Source organism: Pongo abelii, chromosome 1 (assembly GCF_028885655.2).
Source record: "Pongo abelii isolate AG06213 chromosome 1, NHGRI_mPonAbe1-v2.0_pri, whole genome shotgun sequence".
Lineage (NCBI taxonomy): Eukaryota > Metazoa > Chordata > Mammalia > Primates > Hominidae > Pongo > Pongo abelii.
The window spans coordinates 210,199,697-210,215,941 of record NC_071985.2 but is presented as its reverse complement, the minus strand read 5'-3'; the positions used below and the strand labels follow the sequence as shown (position 1 = coordinate 210,215,941).

At 45.9% G+C, this 16,245-nt stretch overlaps 2 protein-coding genes across 3 annotated transcripts; one reads left to right on the top strand and one right to left on the bottom strand.

Annotated features, from left to right (window-relative positions):
- Positions 1–3,378: 3,378 nt before the first annotated feature.
- Positions 3,379–12,121, bottom strand: ZNF436 (zinc finger protein 436; the record flags this gene model as incomplete). The annotated part of the gene is given in 3 exon segments (NM_001133181.1): positions 3,379–7,156; positions 10,954–11,080; positions 11,881–12,121. Coding segments are annotated over 3 exon segments (1,413 nt in total). The 3' UTR covers positions 3,379–5,903.
- Positions 12,122–12,836: 715 nt separating this feature from the next.
- On the top strand, positions 12,837–15,737 carry LOC103888892 (putative uncharacterized protein ZNF436-AS1). Of its 2 annotated transcripts, none has more exons than XM_054540351.1 (3): positions 12,837–13,414; positions 15,036–15,106; positions 15,263–15,737. In XM_054540351.1, the coding sequence occupies exons 1-3, from the start codon at positions 13,199–13,201 to the stop codon at positions 15,372–15,374; spliced, it is 399 nt and encodes a 132-aa protein (XP_054396326.1). In that variant the 5' UTR covers positions 12,837–13,198; the 3' UTR covers positions 15,375–15,737. The 2 variants fall into 2 exon arrangements, with proteins under 2 accessions (XP_054396326.1, XP_054396329.1); XM_054540354.2 differs by having other exon boundaries at positions 12,840–13,414; positions 15,411–15,737.
- The last annotated feature ends 508 nt before the right edge of the window (positions 15,738–16,245 follow it).

The following is a 16,245-nucleotide window of genomic DNA, read 5'->3' as shown; positions in this document are numbered from 1 at the left end:
AGTGAGACTCTGTCTCCCAAAAAAGAGTAGCTTGGTGTGGTGACAATCAGAAATATGAAGGGAATAAAGTTTATGTATATTCTCCTTATTTTATTGTTGCCTGCTTATTCTACGCCAAACATTTGCTGGGGGTTGAAGACACAACAGTGAGCAAGACAGTGACTTCTTCAAAGATATCAAAGTTTAATGGAGGAGACAAAAAAGTAAGCAGGCAATTACAAAACAGGGATAAAGTGCTTTGATTGGGATAAACCCAGGGAAAACAGAAAAGGAACACCTGATCCAGTCTTAGGGGATGGGGAAAGGTTTCCTAGAGCAAGTTAGGTATTAGACCTGAAGGCTGAGTAGGAGTTGGCCAGAAGAGTGGAGAGAGAGATGCAGCTTGGAGTGTGCAGGAAAGAGCAAGTGCAGGAAAAGAGGAGGGAACCAGAGCTGGGGAGAGTGGCAGAGGCCAGATCATGAATGACCTCCTCAGAAATCACACCAAAGGAGGTTCACTGTTTGCTGCTGGCAATGGGAAGCATGACAGGGCTTTACACAGAAGAGTGGCATGAAAGGATTTGCCTTTCAGAAAGATTGTTCTAGCAGAAAGGGAGAAAAGACTGACGGGAATCAAAATAGAAAAGAGGAGACTCATTAGGAGGTCGTTTCAGTAAGTGAGATATGGCCCAGTGATGGTCTGAATAATTGCTACTAATATTTTGAGCCCCGTGATCTCATTTAATCTTTGCAACTCTATGAGGTAGACATAATTACTCCCATTTGCGGAGGGGGAATCCAAGGAACAGAAAAGCTAAATAATTGCCCAAAGTCACATGGTAAGTGGTGGCAGTAGAGAGAGCAAGGCAGAAGGATCTGGGAACTATTTAGGAGGTGGTATGGGCATGACTGGCTACATAGTTATACAATATTTGTTACTGATTTGGGGAGGGTGGCTAAAGGAATGGGAGTTAAGTATGATATGCAAGTTTCTAGCTTGGATAAGTGGGCAATGACTGAGTTAGGAATAGGAGAAGCAGGCAGGGAGTAGGGGAAAATGTGGCAAGTTGAGTTCAGGGTTTGATTTCAAGATGTCTGGGTAATTTCCTATTATAATTTTTTAACTTAGTTTTGTTATTTTGTTCATGCTTTGATGGATAATTTCCAAGCAGAGCTGTCCAGAAAGCAGCTGCAGGGGCTGGTGTGAAACTCTGCCAGATTTTGGTGTCATCAGCCTCAATCTTTCCCAAAAGGAAAAATAAAACAAAACCACTTTTAGAGAAGCTGAAAATGATATAAACTTTGGGAATGAAGCATTTAGAAAAACAGATCATGCAATGGGATTTCCCACAGACCCATTTTAGGTCACTACAGGGTAATTGTCTCCCATTAATTCAGCTGTTTTTCACTAATGATCTTAACAGTCTTTCAGTTCTTGAAGCCTCCTATTGATAAGCAGGGCCTACATCTGCTACTCTACTGCAGAGGTGGGTATCTAACAACTGCTTCCAAAGAGTCAATTTCTCCCAGGGCTTGGGAACTCCTTTGGGAGCTACACTAACTTCTAAAACACCAGGGAACCACTTAACAAATTATCATTTCAGTGCACTCAGTGATATCCTAATGGCCTGGAAACACAGTCCTAGGCTACCTCTAGGGTCTTAGAGAACAGTTCACACAGAAGGAAATTTGCTCAATAATAATAACAATGTCAATATATTAACATATCAAATACTCTTAGAGGCAGGCTCTTGAGCTACACTTCTCCAGGTGAATTAGCATCTTCCCTTAACTTTCCTTCCCAGCAATGAAAAATGCTCAACATGCAGTAAGAAGAGTTTTTTGTTTGTTTTTTTGTTTTTTGTTTGTTTTTTTGCTTTTGTTTTTAAGGGATGAGGTCTTGCTCTGCAGGCTTGAACTCAGCCTCAGCCTCCCAAGTAGTTGGGACTACAGGCACTTGCTACCACGCCCGGCTAAGAGTTTACATGTATATATACTTTTGGCTGCTCTATAGACAGAGTAGGGTTCACCCATAGGCAGAGTGGCCTAGAGTAGCCTAAATGATATTCTGGGGCCAGGCCTGGTGGCTCACATCTACAAGCCATCACTTTAGGAGGCTGACTCGGAGCACTTGAGCCACAGAGTTTGAGACCAGCCTCGGCAAAATATGGAGACCCCATCTCTAAAAAAATAATAAAAAGAATTAGCTGGGTGTAGTGGCACACACCTGTGGTCCCAGCTACTCAGGAGGCTGAGGTGGGGAGGATCCCTTGGGCCTGGGGAGGTCCAAGCTACAATGAGCTGTGATCATGGCACTGCATTCCAGCCTGGGTGACAGAGCGAAACTCTGTCCCCCAACGCCTCCCCCCCGCCCCCGCAAAAAAAAGTGTGGTTTTTTTTTTTTTTTATAAAGTTTCTCTTCTTTGCAAGTCTTGGCTACAAAATTAAAAACGTTTCTTTGATATTTATATTTTCCCCCAATATAAAGCACTTCCATCCCTACCTTTGCCTAGGCTGGCTGTCCATTTAAAAAAAGATTTCATTGAGAGAAAATTACTTGTAAGTAATTCGAAAATTGTGGCCACACCCTGGTAATACCTAATTATAGCCTTAGGCAGACTGTACAACTGTGTCACAAATAGAGAACCTTTGTTTGTAAGAAGTATCTGTTCTAGGAACCCAATCCTAGTGTGGTAGAAACTGTTTTAGTTGTATTTTTGTTTGTTTTTTTTGTTTGTTTTTTGACAGAGTCTCGCTCTGTTGCCCAGGCTGGAGTACAGTGGTGCAATCTCAGCTCACTGCAACCTCTGCCTCCCAAGTTCAAGCGACTCTCCTGCCTCAGCCTCCCGAGTAATGGGGATTACAGGCGCATGCCACCACACCCAGCTAATTTTTGTATTTTTACTGGAGATATGGTTTCACCATATTGGCCACACTGGTCTCGAAATCCAGACCTTAGGTGATCCACCCACATTGGCCTCCCAAAGTGCTGGGATTACAGGCGTGAGCCACCACACCGAGACTTAGTATTCTTAATGAACACTCCAAAATATCTCCTTAAAGCAACAAGGCCTTCTCTCATTTTTCTTTTTGGATTTTTTTTTCCTTCCCCAAAGCTAATGAGTCACCCATACCAAATATTCCTATGTGGCTTCTGTCACCAGCATAACCTTCATAGAAAACTACTCAGGTTTTTTCATCTTCCCAAGATATGGCAATAACCAAAGGGCTCAAGATACTGTACTCCTAAATTCCTACAGAACAGCTGTGTAAAATATCTGTACATCTGTATGGAATGCATCAGTGTAAAGACAATCATGCCCAATTTTAATGACTCTGATGAAAAGCCATTAAATGAATCAGTGCTGGGTTACTGAAATAATTCTCAGGTTTGCTGACTTTAAAAATTATACTTTTAATTATAGAATATTGTTAGAATAATACAAACACTAGGATAACTGTGACCAATACCATAAGGAAAACTGTTCTACATATTGATTTGTTCATTCACTCTCCACAACCATAGAAAACAGGCACAAAGTGTTCACGGGATGTGCAGAGGCAGCCAAGGACTTGGGAGCAGAAGGCATGCAAAAAGCATTAGTGAAGGGAGTCTGATGCATATGTTCTACACAAAGTTCAACACAGCAAACGGGCAACAACTGGCAGAAAGAGGAGACAGCTGGTGTGGCCCTCGTCCTTTAAGTTTCCCAGCTAGATTGTTCATGTACGGAGATAGCTGGGTGCTTAGAAGCCTTGTTTTGAGCCCTTCACCTCTAAAAAGCCAAAAGCAGCAGCAGGAACTGGTTGGGGTGGGGCAAGAACAGTAGGGAAGGAAAAGGAGGTGAAATACAGTTAGGTCATGGAAATGCGGTCATCTATGGCCACTCCTAAGCTGATACCCATAGTGGCTCACAGAAGCAACAGGAGAACTTTGACATTTATTAAAACCATCAGCAACATATATGGGAAAAGACGTATTTGAGTTTAGTTACCAAGAACATGTGTCACCCGACAATTAAAATATGAATACCCACAGTCTGCTAGATTTTGTAAATAACAAAAAAACATGCTCTTTGCCTGAGTTTGTCCTTAAAAAGGAGTGGCAACATGAAGGAACCCCCCTGGAAGATGGGTTACTTTAAAGGTTGTGTTATTAACAAGTGATGTGGTCCCACACAGCTGTGGGTCACAATAATTCATTATAGTACCCTACCCGAGAGAGACCACTGGCTCCTTTAACACCAAGTCCCAAAAAGCTATGGCAAAAACATTTTTAAAATGTTAACAACATTCACAATAAAGAACAGTAGCAATAAAGCACAGTAGAAAGAAACTGGGGGTACTCTCAAAAGAAAAGATATTCCTCACTCCAGTCCCATTTTCTGGGCACCAATTCCCTTCCACCCCAACATGCTTGGATAGCATCAACACTTGAGATATTTCTTAATTCCTACCTGGACTAAGATTAGGAAAACTGACACTACTGGGCTTAAATTGGGCGAACTGTTATTTTAACCACTTATATCTGTAGGGTGGGAGGATGGAAATACATTCCTACCGAGGTTTAATTCCTTCTGACTAAGCCAAAGAGTTCTTCATTGCCATAGAAGATAATTCATTCTGAGAATAGGACAGTCGACCTATTTGTCCGGTCATTATCTTCCACAATTGACAAACACATACAAACAAGTGCTTAGCTCTGTACAAAGACAGACCTTACAGGAGAGTGCACACTAAAGCACTAGTGTTTAAATTATTTTCCATAATGAAAGAAGGACATTTCTCACATTGGAGTTATGTCTATACTTCTGTCACATGACTCATATCACCCAAGAACATGCTAAGTCTCTGTAAATTCAGTTTCTGCTATTAGAAAAACCACAGGAATACACATTACTGTACATACGCATGCCCTGATGCAAGCTAAGATAAACACTGGGATGTGGCCCTTATCAAATCTTAGAGTTAGCAGGATAGGAAGAGTTGATCTTATCAAGATTAGAGGGGAAAGAATACAGAAACGACCTACATTCCTTGGGAAGGGACTCTGTGGTTCCTTCCCTGAAGGAGTCAATTCCACTTGCTCCTTACACTGAACTGTCACTGATAGTCCTATCTTTTCTTGAAGATATTTTCTATACAATATTCCCTATAGTGATCCCCAAAGAAAATTCATAAATCTGATTAATGGCAGTAATAACTGTGGGCATCTTCTGCTAAAGTCACCATCATTGATGGGTCCTTGGTCCCCAAACCTGTGTCTCATTTTTCCTTTTCAACTGTATCTTCAGTTAGCTTTCACAAAGATGCAAGCTTTAAAGGAGCTAATTAGAAACAATGAGAAGGAGAAAAGTGACAATCATTGCCTTCATCGTACAAAATCTTGCCCTCAGGAAGATGGAAAAGATACAAATGCATGAGCAACTCAAGGAAAAAGCCCTTTGGAGGGGAAGATGTGTGTGCCCAACTACTATGGTGTGTGAATAGGTGTGGCAATTCAGGCAGAGTCTCTATTTGCCTTTTTCCAAAGCAGCCATGACCACCCTATTACAGTCCCACGTTTCACTTAGCATAGTTCCTTGGGCCAAGGATGGGAGAAAATAACATTGAAAGATTTACTCCATTTCCAGTCCTGGGCATTCACCAGCATTTGTCCCCTGGTCTTCAGATTTCCAGTTACTTGTGGGGCTGATTTTAATGAAGTAACCCATTGAGTGAATAAAAATCACCATTTTGGAGGAGATAACATTCCCAAAGCTGAGGGTCAGAATTTCAAATGGCTTGTCATCTCTGATGGTTTAAATCGTGGCCCACAACTAGGAGAGTATGATAAAAGCAGCTCAGTCTTGAGGGCGTTCATTGATATCAAATAAAATTGTATCTTCAAATGAATCATTCCTCAGCCATCATAATTACAGGACTTAGTCCGTATGAACTCTCTTATGTTTAATAAGAGCTGAGCTCCTGCTGAAACTCTTCTCACATTCGGTACATTCATAAGGTTTCTCTCCCGTGTGAACTCTTTGATGTGTGATGAGGTTGGAACTCTGGGTGAAACCTTTCCCACATTGCACACACTCGTAGGGCTTCTCCCCTGTGTGCGTTCTCTGATGTTTAATTAGATCTGACCTTTCACCAAAGCTTCGCCAACACTCATTACACTCATAAGGCTTCTCTCCAGTGTGAATTTTCTGGTGTGTGATGAGATGAGAGCTCCGGCTGAAGCTTTTCCCACAAGCGTTGCATTCATATGGCTTCTCTCCAGTGTGAGTTCTCTGGTGCTGAACCAAGTGTGAGATGCGGCTGAAATTTTCCCCACATTCGTTACAGTGGTATGGCTTCTCTCCCGTGTGGGCTCTGCGATGACGCACAAGGTCGGAGTTCTGACTGAAATTCTTCCCACACTCATCACACTTGTAGGGCCTCTCCCCCGTGTGGACTCGATAGTGTTTGATGAGATCAGATCTCTCACTGAAGCCTCGGCCACATTCGTTACACTCATAAGGTTTCTCGCCTGTGTGGGTCCTCTGGTGCTGAGCTAGGTGAGAGCTCCGGCTGAAGCTTTTCCCACACTCCTCACACTCATAGGGTTTCTCCCCACTGTGGGTCCTTTGGTGTTGGATTAGGTGAGAGAGACGGCAGAAACTTTTTCCACACTCGTTACATTTGTGAGGCTTCTCTCCAGTGTGGATTGTCTGATGCTGAATCAGGTGAGAACTTCTTCCAAAACTTTTCCCACACTCATTACAGTCATAAGGCCTCTCCCCCGTATGTGTTCTTTGATGCTGAATAAGGTGTGAGCTGCGACTGAAGCCTTTTCCACATTCATAACATTTATAGGGTCTGTCTCCAGTGTGGGTCTTCTGATGTCGATTAAGGTCTGAGATCTGACTGAAGGCCTTTCCACAATGAGAACATATATGATAGCGGATGCCTGTGTGGACTTCTTTGTGGACAAGCAGATCAGTGACTTGTTGGAGAGGATAGCTTACCCACTCTTCTGCTGTTAAATCTCCCCATTGTCTTTCTGACCTATCTCCGCTTTCAAAGCCCTCTTCACTTTCAGGATTTTCCTCAGCATTCTCAGCAGGTCTTTCAGATGTAGTCCCAAATTGTACATCTTCACTAATCTCTTGCTTGGGATTTACCTCGTTCTCACTCCTGATCTCAAAATCTGTAATAAAAAGTAAACAATAAGACTAGTAAGTACAAAAATTACCTATTGTGTGCCAGGCACTATACTAAATTTTTTTTTTTTTTGAGACAGAGTCTCGCTCTGTTGCCTTGGCTGGAGTGCAGTGATGTGATCTTGGCTCACTGCAACCTCTGCCTCCCGGGTTCAAGCAATTCTCCTGTCTCAGCCTCCTGAGTAGCTGGGACTACAGGTGTATGCCACTACACCCAGCTAATTTTTTTATTTTTAGTAGACACAGGGTTTCACCATATTGGTCAGGCTGAGCCACTGTGCCCAGCCTAAGTTATTTACATTCTTCATCACATATATTCTTTATCACAGCTATTCTGAGAGTCAGGAATTGTGATTATTTCCACTTCATTAATGAGAAATCCAAGACCCAGACAAGTGAATTGACTTGCTCAAGACCATAGTAAATGGTAGAGCCAGTATTCAAACTCAGGTCTGTCAAAATTCACGTTCTGTATCACTGTAATTAATGATTCATTAAGAAAACTATACAGGCCAAGTGCCGTGGCTCATGCATGTAATCCTAACACCTTAGGAGGCCAAGTCAGGAGGATCACTTAAGGCCAGGAGTTCAAGACCAGGCTGGGCAATATAGGGAGACCCCCATCTCTACAAAAAAATTTAAAAAATTAGGTGGATGTGGTGGCATGCAACTGTAGTCCCAGCTACTCAGGAGGCTGAGGTAAGAGGATCACTTGAGCCCAGGAGTTCAAGGCTGCAATAAGCTGTGATTGTGCCACTGCACACCAATATGGGTGACAGAACGAGACCCTGTCTCTTAAAAAAAAAACTATATATATTCGTGTTTTGAAAGAATACTGGAAGCAGAAAATATGAGACTCTAAATTAGAATATCTAAAAGGCAAGATTCTAGGTATTTTGTGAGTATGTATTTTTTAACTTGCCAAGCCTTCATCATTAGTAGCATCATAAAATATTTACTAAGTAGCCACTATGGTTTTTTGTTTGTTTGTTTGTTTTGTTTTATTTTTTGAGATGGAGTTTCACTCTTGTTGCTCAGGCCGGAGTGCAATGACGCAATCTCCGCTCACTGCAACCTCCGCCTCCTGGGTTCAAGCGATTCTCCTGCCTCATCTTCCCGAGTAGCTGGGATTACAGGTGCCCGCCACCACATCCAGCTATTTTCTTGTATTTTTAGTAGAGACAGGTTTCACCATGTTGGCCAGGCTGGTCTTGAACTCCTGATCTCAGGTGATCTGCCCGCCTCAGCCTCCCAAACTGCTGGGATTACAGGCATGAGCCACCGTGCCCGGCCAGAACCAACTATGTTAATATGGAGAAAAATGAATCTTTACCTATGTCATAGTTGACAGAAAAGTGACTGACAAATGTCACTTCCTACTTTTCAGTGACCTTTTAATGAAAATAGGAGTGGGAAAGTTGAAGAAGGCAAAAAAGATGTCTGGCTGAGAACATTCTTGGCATTGTCTAAGTATATTTCACATGCAGTCTTCAAATGAAAATCAAAATACACAACCACTGTCTACAAGGAGTTATATACCAGACACTGCATTCTCCAAATTGGGTTTCTTAGTACACTCTTCAGAAAGAAAGTATGTATTTTGGGAGAAAAGGGTTCACGGATAAACTGGGTTGGTAAATGGTACATACAATATCGTTTCCTTCAAAATTCACAATGCCTAATAACACATTAAAGGTTCTAAGGAATCCTGAGGTAAAAAGGCTTTATAAGGCCAGATGCAGTAGCTCAGGCCTCTAATCCCAGCACTTTGGGAGGCTGATGCAGGAGGATCACTTGAGCCTAGGAGTTTGAGACCAGCCTGTGGAACATAGGGAGGTCTCGCTTCTATTAAAAATAAAAAGAGGTAGGCCGGGTGCGGTGGCTCATGCCTGTAATCCCGGCACTTTGGGAGGCCGAGGTGGGCAGATCACGAGGTCAGGAGATCGAGACCATCCTGGCTAACACAGTGAAACCCCGTCTCTAAAAAAAAAAAATGCAAAAATTAGCCAAGTGTGGTGGCGGGTGCCTGTAGTCCCAGCTACTCAGGAGGCCAAGGCATGAGAATGGCGTGAACCTGGGAGGCAGAGCTTGCAGTGAGCTGAGATCGCACCACTGCACTCCAGCCTGGGCAACAGAGCAAGACTCCATCTCACACACATACACAAAATAATAAAAAAATAAAAAGAAGCTGAGCATGGTGGCTCACGCCTGTATTCCTAGCACTTTGGGAGGCCGAGGTGGACAGATCACTTGAGGTCAGGAGTTCAAGACCAGCCTGACCAACATGGTGAAACCCCGTCTCCACTAAAAATACAAAAATCAGCTGAGCGTGGTGGCATGCACCTGTAATCACAGCTACTCGGGAGGCTGAGGCAGGAGAATTGCTTGAACTCAGGAGGCAGAGGTTGCAGTGAGCCAAGATTGGGCCACTGCACTCCAGTCTGGGCAACAGAGTAAGACTCTGTCTCAAAAAAATAAATTAATTAATTTAAAAATTTTTTTTAAATAAAAAGAATTAGCCGGGCAAGGTGGTAGGCATCTGTGATCCCAGCTACTCAGGAAGCTGAGATGGGAGGATGACCTGGGCCTGGGAAGTCAAGGCTGCAATGAGTTGTGATCGTGCCACTGCACTCCAGCCTGGGCAACAGAACAAGATCCTGTCTAAAAAAAAAAAAAAAAAAAAAAAAAAGCCTTGTAATCATTTTAAAACCCATTCCCATTCCCAAACTTATTTGGGCAAGAAACTAGTTTTTTGGTGCTTCCATCCTTCTAACAAGTGCTTTTGGGGCTAAACTGTAGAATTGTAAATTCACATTTTTTAAAGACTGTCATTTTTTGCTTTTGTTGGATTAAGTGGAATATTTGGGTTACAGACTGCAATAGATCTGGATAGATAACTATTTATGGTTACTTTTATAAAGAAAGGATTCAAGAAACTAGGGACATCAGAGAAAGCTCAAGTTAAAAAGGAAAGCTCTCAGAGTTGCCTTTTGTTCTGAAAAAGGCTATGGGAATAAAGATTTCAAAAAAAGGATTAGTCCTAATGAATGGCAGATGACCTAGTGACCCATACACGCTTGCTAATGTCTGTCAAGTCTTGACAGGAGGCAAAGTGAGTCAAAAGACCGTTCAGCTCAAGAATATACTCTTTATTCTAGTTACACCCAGACCAAAATACAGCAAAGAGAGAAGACAGGCTTGCAGACCATGGAAAAAAGAAAATCAGCTGCCCTCTCAGAATTTGTGATCTATTTCAGCATTCTTCCGGAACAGCATTTGACACACTACAAATCTATCATCATCAACACTGAAACATGTCTAGATGAGAACCTACTCAGCTAAGGAACTTGAGGCAAAGCTAGGGCTCTGAAGCCAAAACAAACACAAAAAGGTGGCTTTCGCCCTCCCGTGAACCTGGGTTAGAATCCCTTCATCTTTTAGCACCCTAGAGTAAAAGCACTAGTTACGGGGGCATTTATATTCTGGCAAGCACTATTATGCCAGACCTTTTTGGTCAGTGATCTGTACAAACAGGCTGGAGATTGGAAAATGACTCAGGGCACAAGAAATCTGAACGTTTCTAAAACGTGCAGCAGTTTTTTTCTTTTTAGACAATATGACCTGGATGTTCCCATGTTCAAAGATCTGCCTGAGGACTCAAGTCAAGCCAATATACAATTAAGTGCTTTAAAAAATCAAACCCCTAGGCTGTGTTGAAAGAACTAAGTCATTTTGACACGATCTCAAAAACGTGGAGGCGAAGAAAGGTAGAATCCTTACTTACCTAGTGAGACAACATTTCCATAATTCTCCTGCATAACATCCCGGTAAAGGTCCCTTTGTGCAGCGTCCAGAGGTCTCCATTCTTCCCGGGTGAGATACATGGCCATATCTTCAAACGTCACAGGTGCCTGAAATCACACGATACTTCCCTACTATAATGTATTTAGGACTTCTTGAAATTAGAAACATGATTAGAAACACTCAGGAGGAAAAAGATATTAAATGTGACCTATAGAGTCCAAATAAGAAATAAGCAAAAAAGAGACGTGGTAAAGAAGGCAGCAACTTATGAGCTGATTGCTCTGGTCCCATGGCCAGCTATCCCTGCCCCACTCATGAACTTTATCCTCTGGCTGCGACTTTCTCAGGACATATCTGGCACTTGCATCGCTCCATACCTTTACTCATCATGTTCCTCTTTTCCTGGAATATCCTTCTCACACTAGCGAAATTCTACTACTCTTTAAGGTCCCGCTGCAGTACCAACTGTTCTTCAATGCCCCCTACCCCTCTGCACTGCTCCACTCCCCTTGGATGCCCCAGATAGACTTAATCACGCCCACTTCTTGGAAGTGATTCCCACACTACAGCACTTTGTTCCTACAGCAAATAGAGCACTTATTACATTGTGCCACGCTTAAGTGGATGCGTCTTTCTCCCTACAGATTGTGAACTGTGAGCTGTGAGCTAGAAGGTAGCGCCCATCTCGTCCATCTTTTATCTCCCCTGTATTTAAAGGCATACAGCAGGTGTTCGATATATGCTTGTTTGTGACTATACTGGCCTGGTACTAGGCCCCTGGAGACAGAATATCGAAGCCAGCGAATTACTAATCCCAGGGAATTTCCCACAGGGACTTGCAGAGCAGAGAAACGCCGGACGAGGTGGGTAAGCAGAGACAAGGTCTGAGAAGCCACCCCCGGCTTACCTGGGACCCAGCCATGAGCAGGGTGGCTGCCATCTCGAGCACAAGGGTTCGCCTCCAGGGAGAGAGAGCAGGAAAAGCAGCTAGCAGACAGCGCTGAAGGAGGCGAAAAGCAGGGCGTGAGGCACGGAAAACAGGCCCTGCCCACTCCCCAGGGCTGGAGCTCTGGCCCCAAGGCGGGCAGGGAGGGCCCTGAACCAGGGCCGGGTCACTCTCCTCCCTGACCCTCGAGCGCGACCCGCCCTCTGTGTCTCCGCCACAGCGGGGTGGAGGCAATGCCGGAATCTACTAGGACAGCCCCCTGGCTGGGTCCCTCCCGCGCCGGGGGTTAGACCGATGCTGTCTCAGGGAGGAGGCGCTCAGCCCAGCCCAGGGAACGCCTCCGCTCTGCCATCTCGAGGCCGGGTCCTTTCCGGCAGCTGCCTCAACCAATCAGCGAGCGAAGTTCGTGAACCACTCTGCCAATCAGAGGCGGAACACTAGGGCCGCCTCCCACAGCCCGGCCAAGAGCCTCTAGTGCGCCTGTGCCAGCCCCCATGGCCTGCCGGGAGTTAGAGTTCCACTCCCGCGTACAAAAGCTAGCCAGAGGCCAAAAGCCAAAGAGGGAAAAGAACAAAAGGGTGAAGAAGTAAGCGCGTCCTCCCAGTCAGGGCGGAGTATTCTCGCTTTTTTCTTATGGAGACTGCAGCACGATTAAGCTAGAGGCTGCCCTGCTTCGCCTCACGTCCCTAGAAGCTTCTCTTGAGTCGGCCCTTACTATCTGCGAAGTCAGGCCTAATTTAGGCGCTGGCCTGTGTTGAGCTGGGCTAGAATTAGCCCCTGCTTGACAGCACAGGCCGGAGAGGAAAGCGGCAGCCGCCCACTCCCCAGGGGAGACTCGGAGGCCGCGCTGGAACTTTGAGCCCCGCCCACGCACTACATCTCCCAGCAGCGCCTGCGGCCGCGCTGCTCTGTACAGAATACAACTCCCGAGAGGCCCCGCGGCGCCGGGGCGACTCCGGAGTGCGGTCGGCAGTAGAGCCTGGCGGTGTTTCGGCTTCGGCGCTTTAACTCTGTAGGGGCGTGCGACTGCGTCCTTCTCAAGAGGGCGCCCCTCGAGCGGCGGGCTGAGTGGCGTCCAGCGGCGGGGAGGCGAAAACCCTGGGGGACTCAGAAGCGGGTGGCGGTGTAGGGCGTGTAAGAAGGAGATAGCCAGGGCCCTGGGCGGGGGCGGGCCCTCCTTATCGTCCCAGAGGGCTTGTCTGCTACAGGGGCTCCCAGCGGCCTCCCGCACCGAAGGGACTCTGGGCGTCTGAGGCCCTGATCCGGGCGGGCCTTCAGGATGTTAGCAGTCCCCGTCCGGTTGAAGGTAGGAAGCCGAAAACCCGAGTGGGGGACGAACAGACTTACCTCCTGTCCCGCAAAAGATCCACTAGATCGTCGTCTCCAAAACCTGAGAGACCGCGAACGGATTCCAGAGCCGCAGCGTTGTCTCAGACCTGGCGTTCAGAAAGATTCTAGAGAGCACGGGGAGGTCCCGGAGGTCTCAGACCCGCAGGTAGATCCCGAATCAGTAGACTTGCAGGCGAAGCCCAGATATCGTAGGCTGATCCTAAAGACTCAGATTCCCGAGGCCTCAGACTCGCAGGCAGCTCAGAGAAACCACAGGCTCATAGACAGATCCCTGAGACCACAGAGGCTGGCCAAGAAACCACCAGCAACTAAGCTGCATTCAGCTGGAGTTCCTCGGAACGGGAGTACTCGCAGCTCTCCCTTTCCCCAGCCAGGATGAGGGAATTAGACAATGGAAGTCGAGCACTGAGGAAAGCAGGCATTCTGCGTGGGGAAGAGCTCCGAGCTCGCTGTAGCCTTGGAGAGGGAAGTGATGGAAAAAGAATATAGCAGCTTATTAGGGACTCCCACCCTCTTCAAGTTATAAATATCCCCAGAACCTTGGCTACGTGCCCGGAAGCCTGTTGTCTCTAACTGTACAGGAGACTTCTCTGCCTGGGCTGGGAAAGGGGCCTTTGTTTTGCAGATAGATCCACCCACTGAGGAACTTGAAATTTTTTTTTCAAACATAACTCCAGGCCTTGCTTTTATTAGTGAGTGTCCTGTTCCCAGTGCCCGATTATTTATGATTAAATTACTCAAGTGTCTAAAAAGAACTAGAAGAACCCGACCCAGCCATAATGCAGACTTTCCCATTCCTTCTCTTACCACCCGCAACTGTGGGGCTAAGAATTCTTCAGATGTCACAGAATTATACCATCCTACCTCATCTAAAATCGATCCGAGGCTGGTCCGATGGTAGCGGGTTACCAGAACTTAGTAACATTAATATCTCTAAAGTTAGTATACAACCCCCCACTGCTAAATTTGGCTATAAAAATAAAGTTGATCTGAGCACCATATAAAATGGAATCCTGGAGGGTCCCCTAGAGGCAGTATCCCCAGTGGAAAGAGCGTGGGCTTCAAGGTCAGACAAACCTGGTTTGGAATCCAGGCTATGTATCCTTTGGAAAGTCATTGAATCCAGGCCCATTTCCTTTTCTCTAAAATGAGGGTCATCATACCTAAGGATGTGAGGCGTGAGTGAGATGATTAAAGCGTTCCAGAGAGTGCGCTCTTGGGTGATAGCCGTTACTTTTTATTAACCCTGGCTTTGGTGGTAAGGGAAACTACCAGAAATGCTTGTGGGTATATTGGATAGCTCAGAAAATCTGGGAAATCACAGTGGCTCAATAGCTGTGAGGAACTGTGGGTGACCTTATCCTCACATTGTGTTTCTTCCAGAAATTCAGACGCAACAGAGGTTGGGCCAGTTTGGTGGGTTCCAGTGAGCAGTGTGTTGAGCCTAGTAGAGCATAGGTACTTGGGGTTGCCAAAACCCCAGCAAGTTGAGGCTTCACGCTCAGGGAAACTTCTGGGTCAGAGGTTAATAACCACGCTCCTTGGAGCGAGGAGGAGGGGAGCCTTTCTGACTAGCTGAAGTAATTGCAGGTTTCTAACTGGGCCTAAGGTGAGCTGAGGGCTTGAGCCCCTCAACCCAGCGGGGGTCCCTTTTCATCCCTTCTCTGACAGATTGCTTTGTAAACTTTCTTAGGCCTTCCCCCCACCCCTTTGCCCCAGTGCTTTAAGCCCTTCTTTGTCTTCTTGCTGTTTCTTTTATTCCTCAGGCCTGCGGGGCGGGGGCGGGGTGGCGCCCAGGACGACTCTCCGGGCTCAGCTTGGCTGCCTGCCTCCTTCTGTAAGTGTTTTTTTTTTTCTTCACCTGGGACCCTCTAGAGGTTGGAAAGAGAAGAGAGGCTGGGAGCGGATGGAAAGCATGACTGCATCTGGAGCCCCTGGGGGGAGTGGGGAAGAGGGAGTGGAAGGACAGTGGCTGAGGGGCTTCCTGTTGCAGCCTTCAGCTGGACTCAGGGTTGGGATCACTGGAGGAGGAGGTGGCTTCCTGCCCCATTGTTCTGGACTGCAGTGTTTCTTGGGAATACTTACTGTATGTGGATTTTCAGTAACCAACTTGGAAAGCTATATTTGTTCCCATGATTCAGCAAACAATGAGTACCTACTGTGTGCAGAAGCAGCAGGACAGCCTGTCATCACTGGGAAAGAGGCCAGAAGAGCCATTTGGCCAGGGTCTCCAATTTAGGCTTTCAACATTATCTCTAAATAAGGTTATACATTACGTCGGCTCCACTGGCTGATGGGATCAAAGACCCTCCTTGTATATCCTTAAACCTGTACTCTATTACCAGGCCACTGTGCCTGTGGAGCACTGTAAGTTCCTACCTTTTAATAAATTTTATAATTATCTTGTGAGCAGCACAGTTGTCATAGTTTTTTGTATCAAAAACATTCATTTGTTAAACATTTTAAAACATGCCTTGATGTGTGTAAACCTGTTTTGTCATCTCTTCAAACAGATGGGGCACCTCAAAAAATCAAAATGATCTGGGCTTCTCGTGAGCCCCTGCTAGGAGGGGTGATAAAGGCTCATCACTGCACGAGGAGTTGGGGACATGGGGGACACAGTGACTTGCAAACAGTCATTGCAGTCCAAGTGCTATAATAAGGGGTGAGCTCGTCTGCACCCAGGAGGGGGTGGACTCCTAGCTGGCGGGGAGGGGGGAGGCTTCACAGAGGAGGTGACATCTGAGCTGGTAAGACTGTAGGAGTTTGGAGGTGGAGAAGGTGGGAGGGAAAGCATTCCAGTCTTCAAGAACAGCATGTGCGAAGGCACGGAGGCGTGAAAGGCCAGTGCATATTCCAGGCTAGTCAGGATTGGTTATGGCTAGAGGGAATAGTGTGGGGGTGGAGCAGCAGGGGGAGGAAGCAGAGCACGGAGAGTCTCCTATGTCCCCTTGCCTGTCTGCCTGTTTGTCTCTG

Coding starts and splice junctions, on each gene's coding strand:
- LOC103888892 (XM_054540351.1), top strand. CDS start 13,199: ATGTTAGCAGTCCCCGTCCGGTTGAAGGTAGGAAGCCGAAAACCCGAG. Junction 13,415..15,035: donor CGGAGGTCTCAGACCCGCAG/GTAGATCCCGAA, acceptor TTTATTCCTCAG/GCCTGCGGGGCGGGGGCGGG. Junction 15,107..15,262: donor TTGGCTGCCTGCCTCCTTCT/GTAAGTGTTTTT, acceptor TTCCTGTTGCAG/CCTTCAGCTGGACTCAGGGT.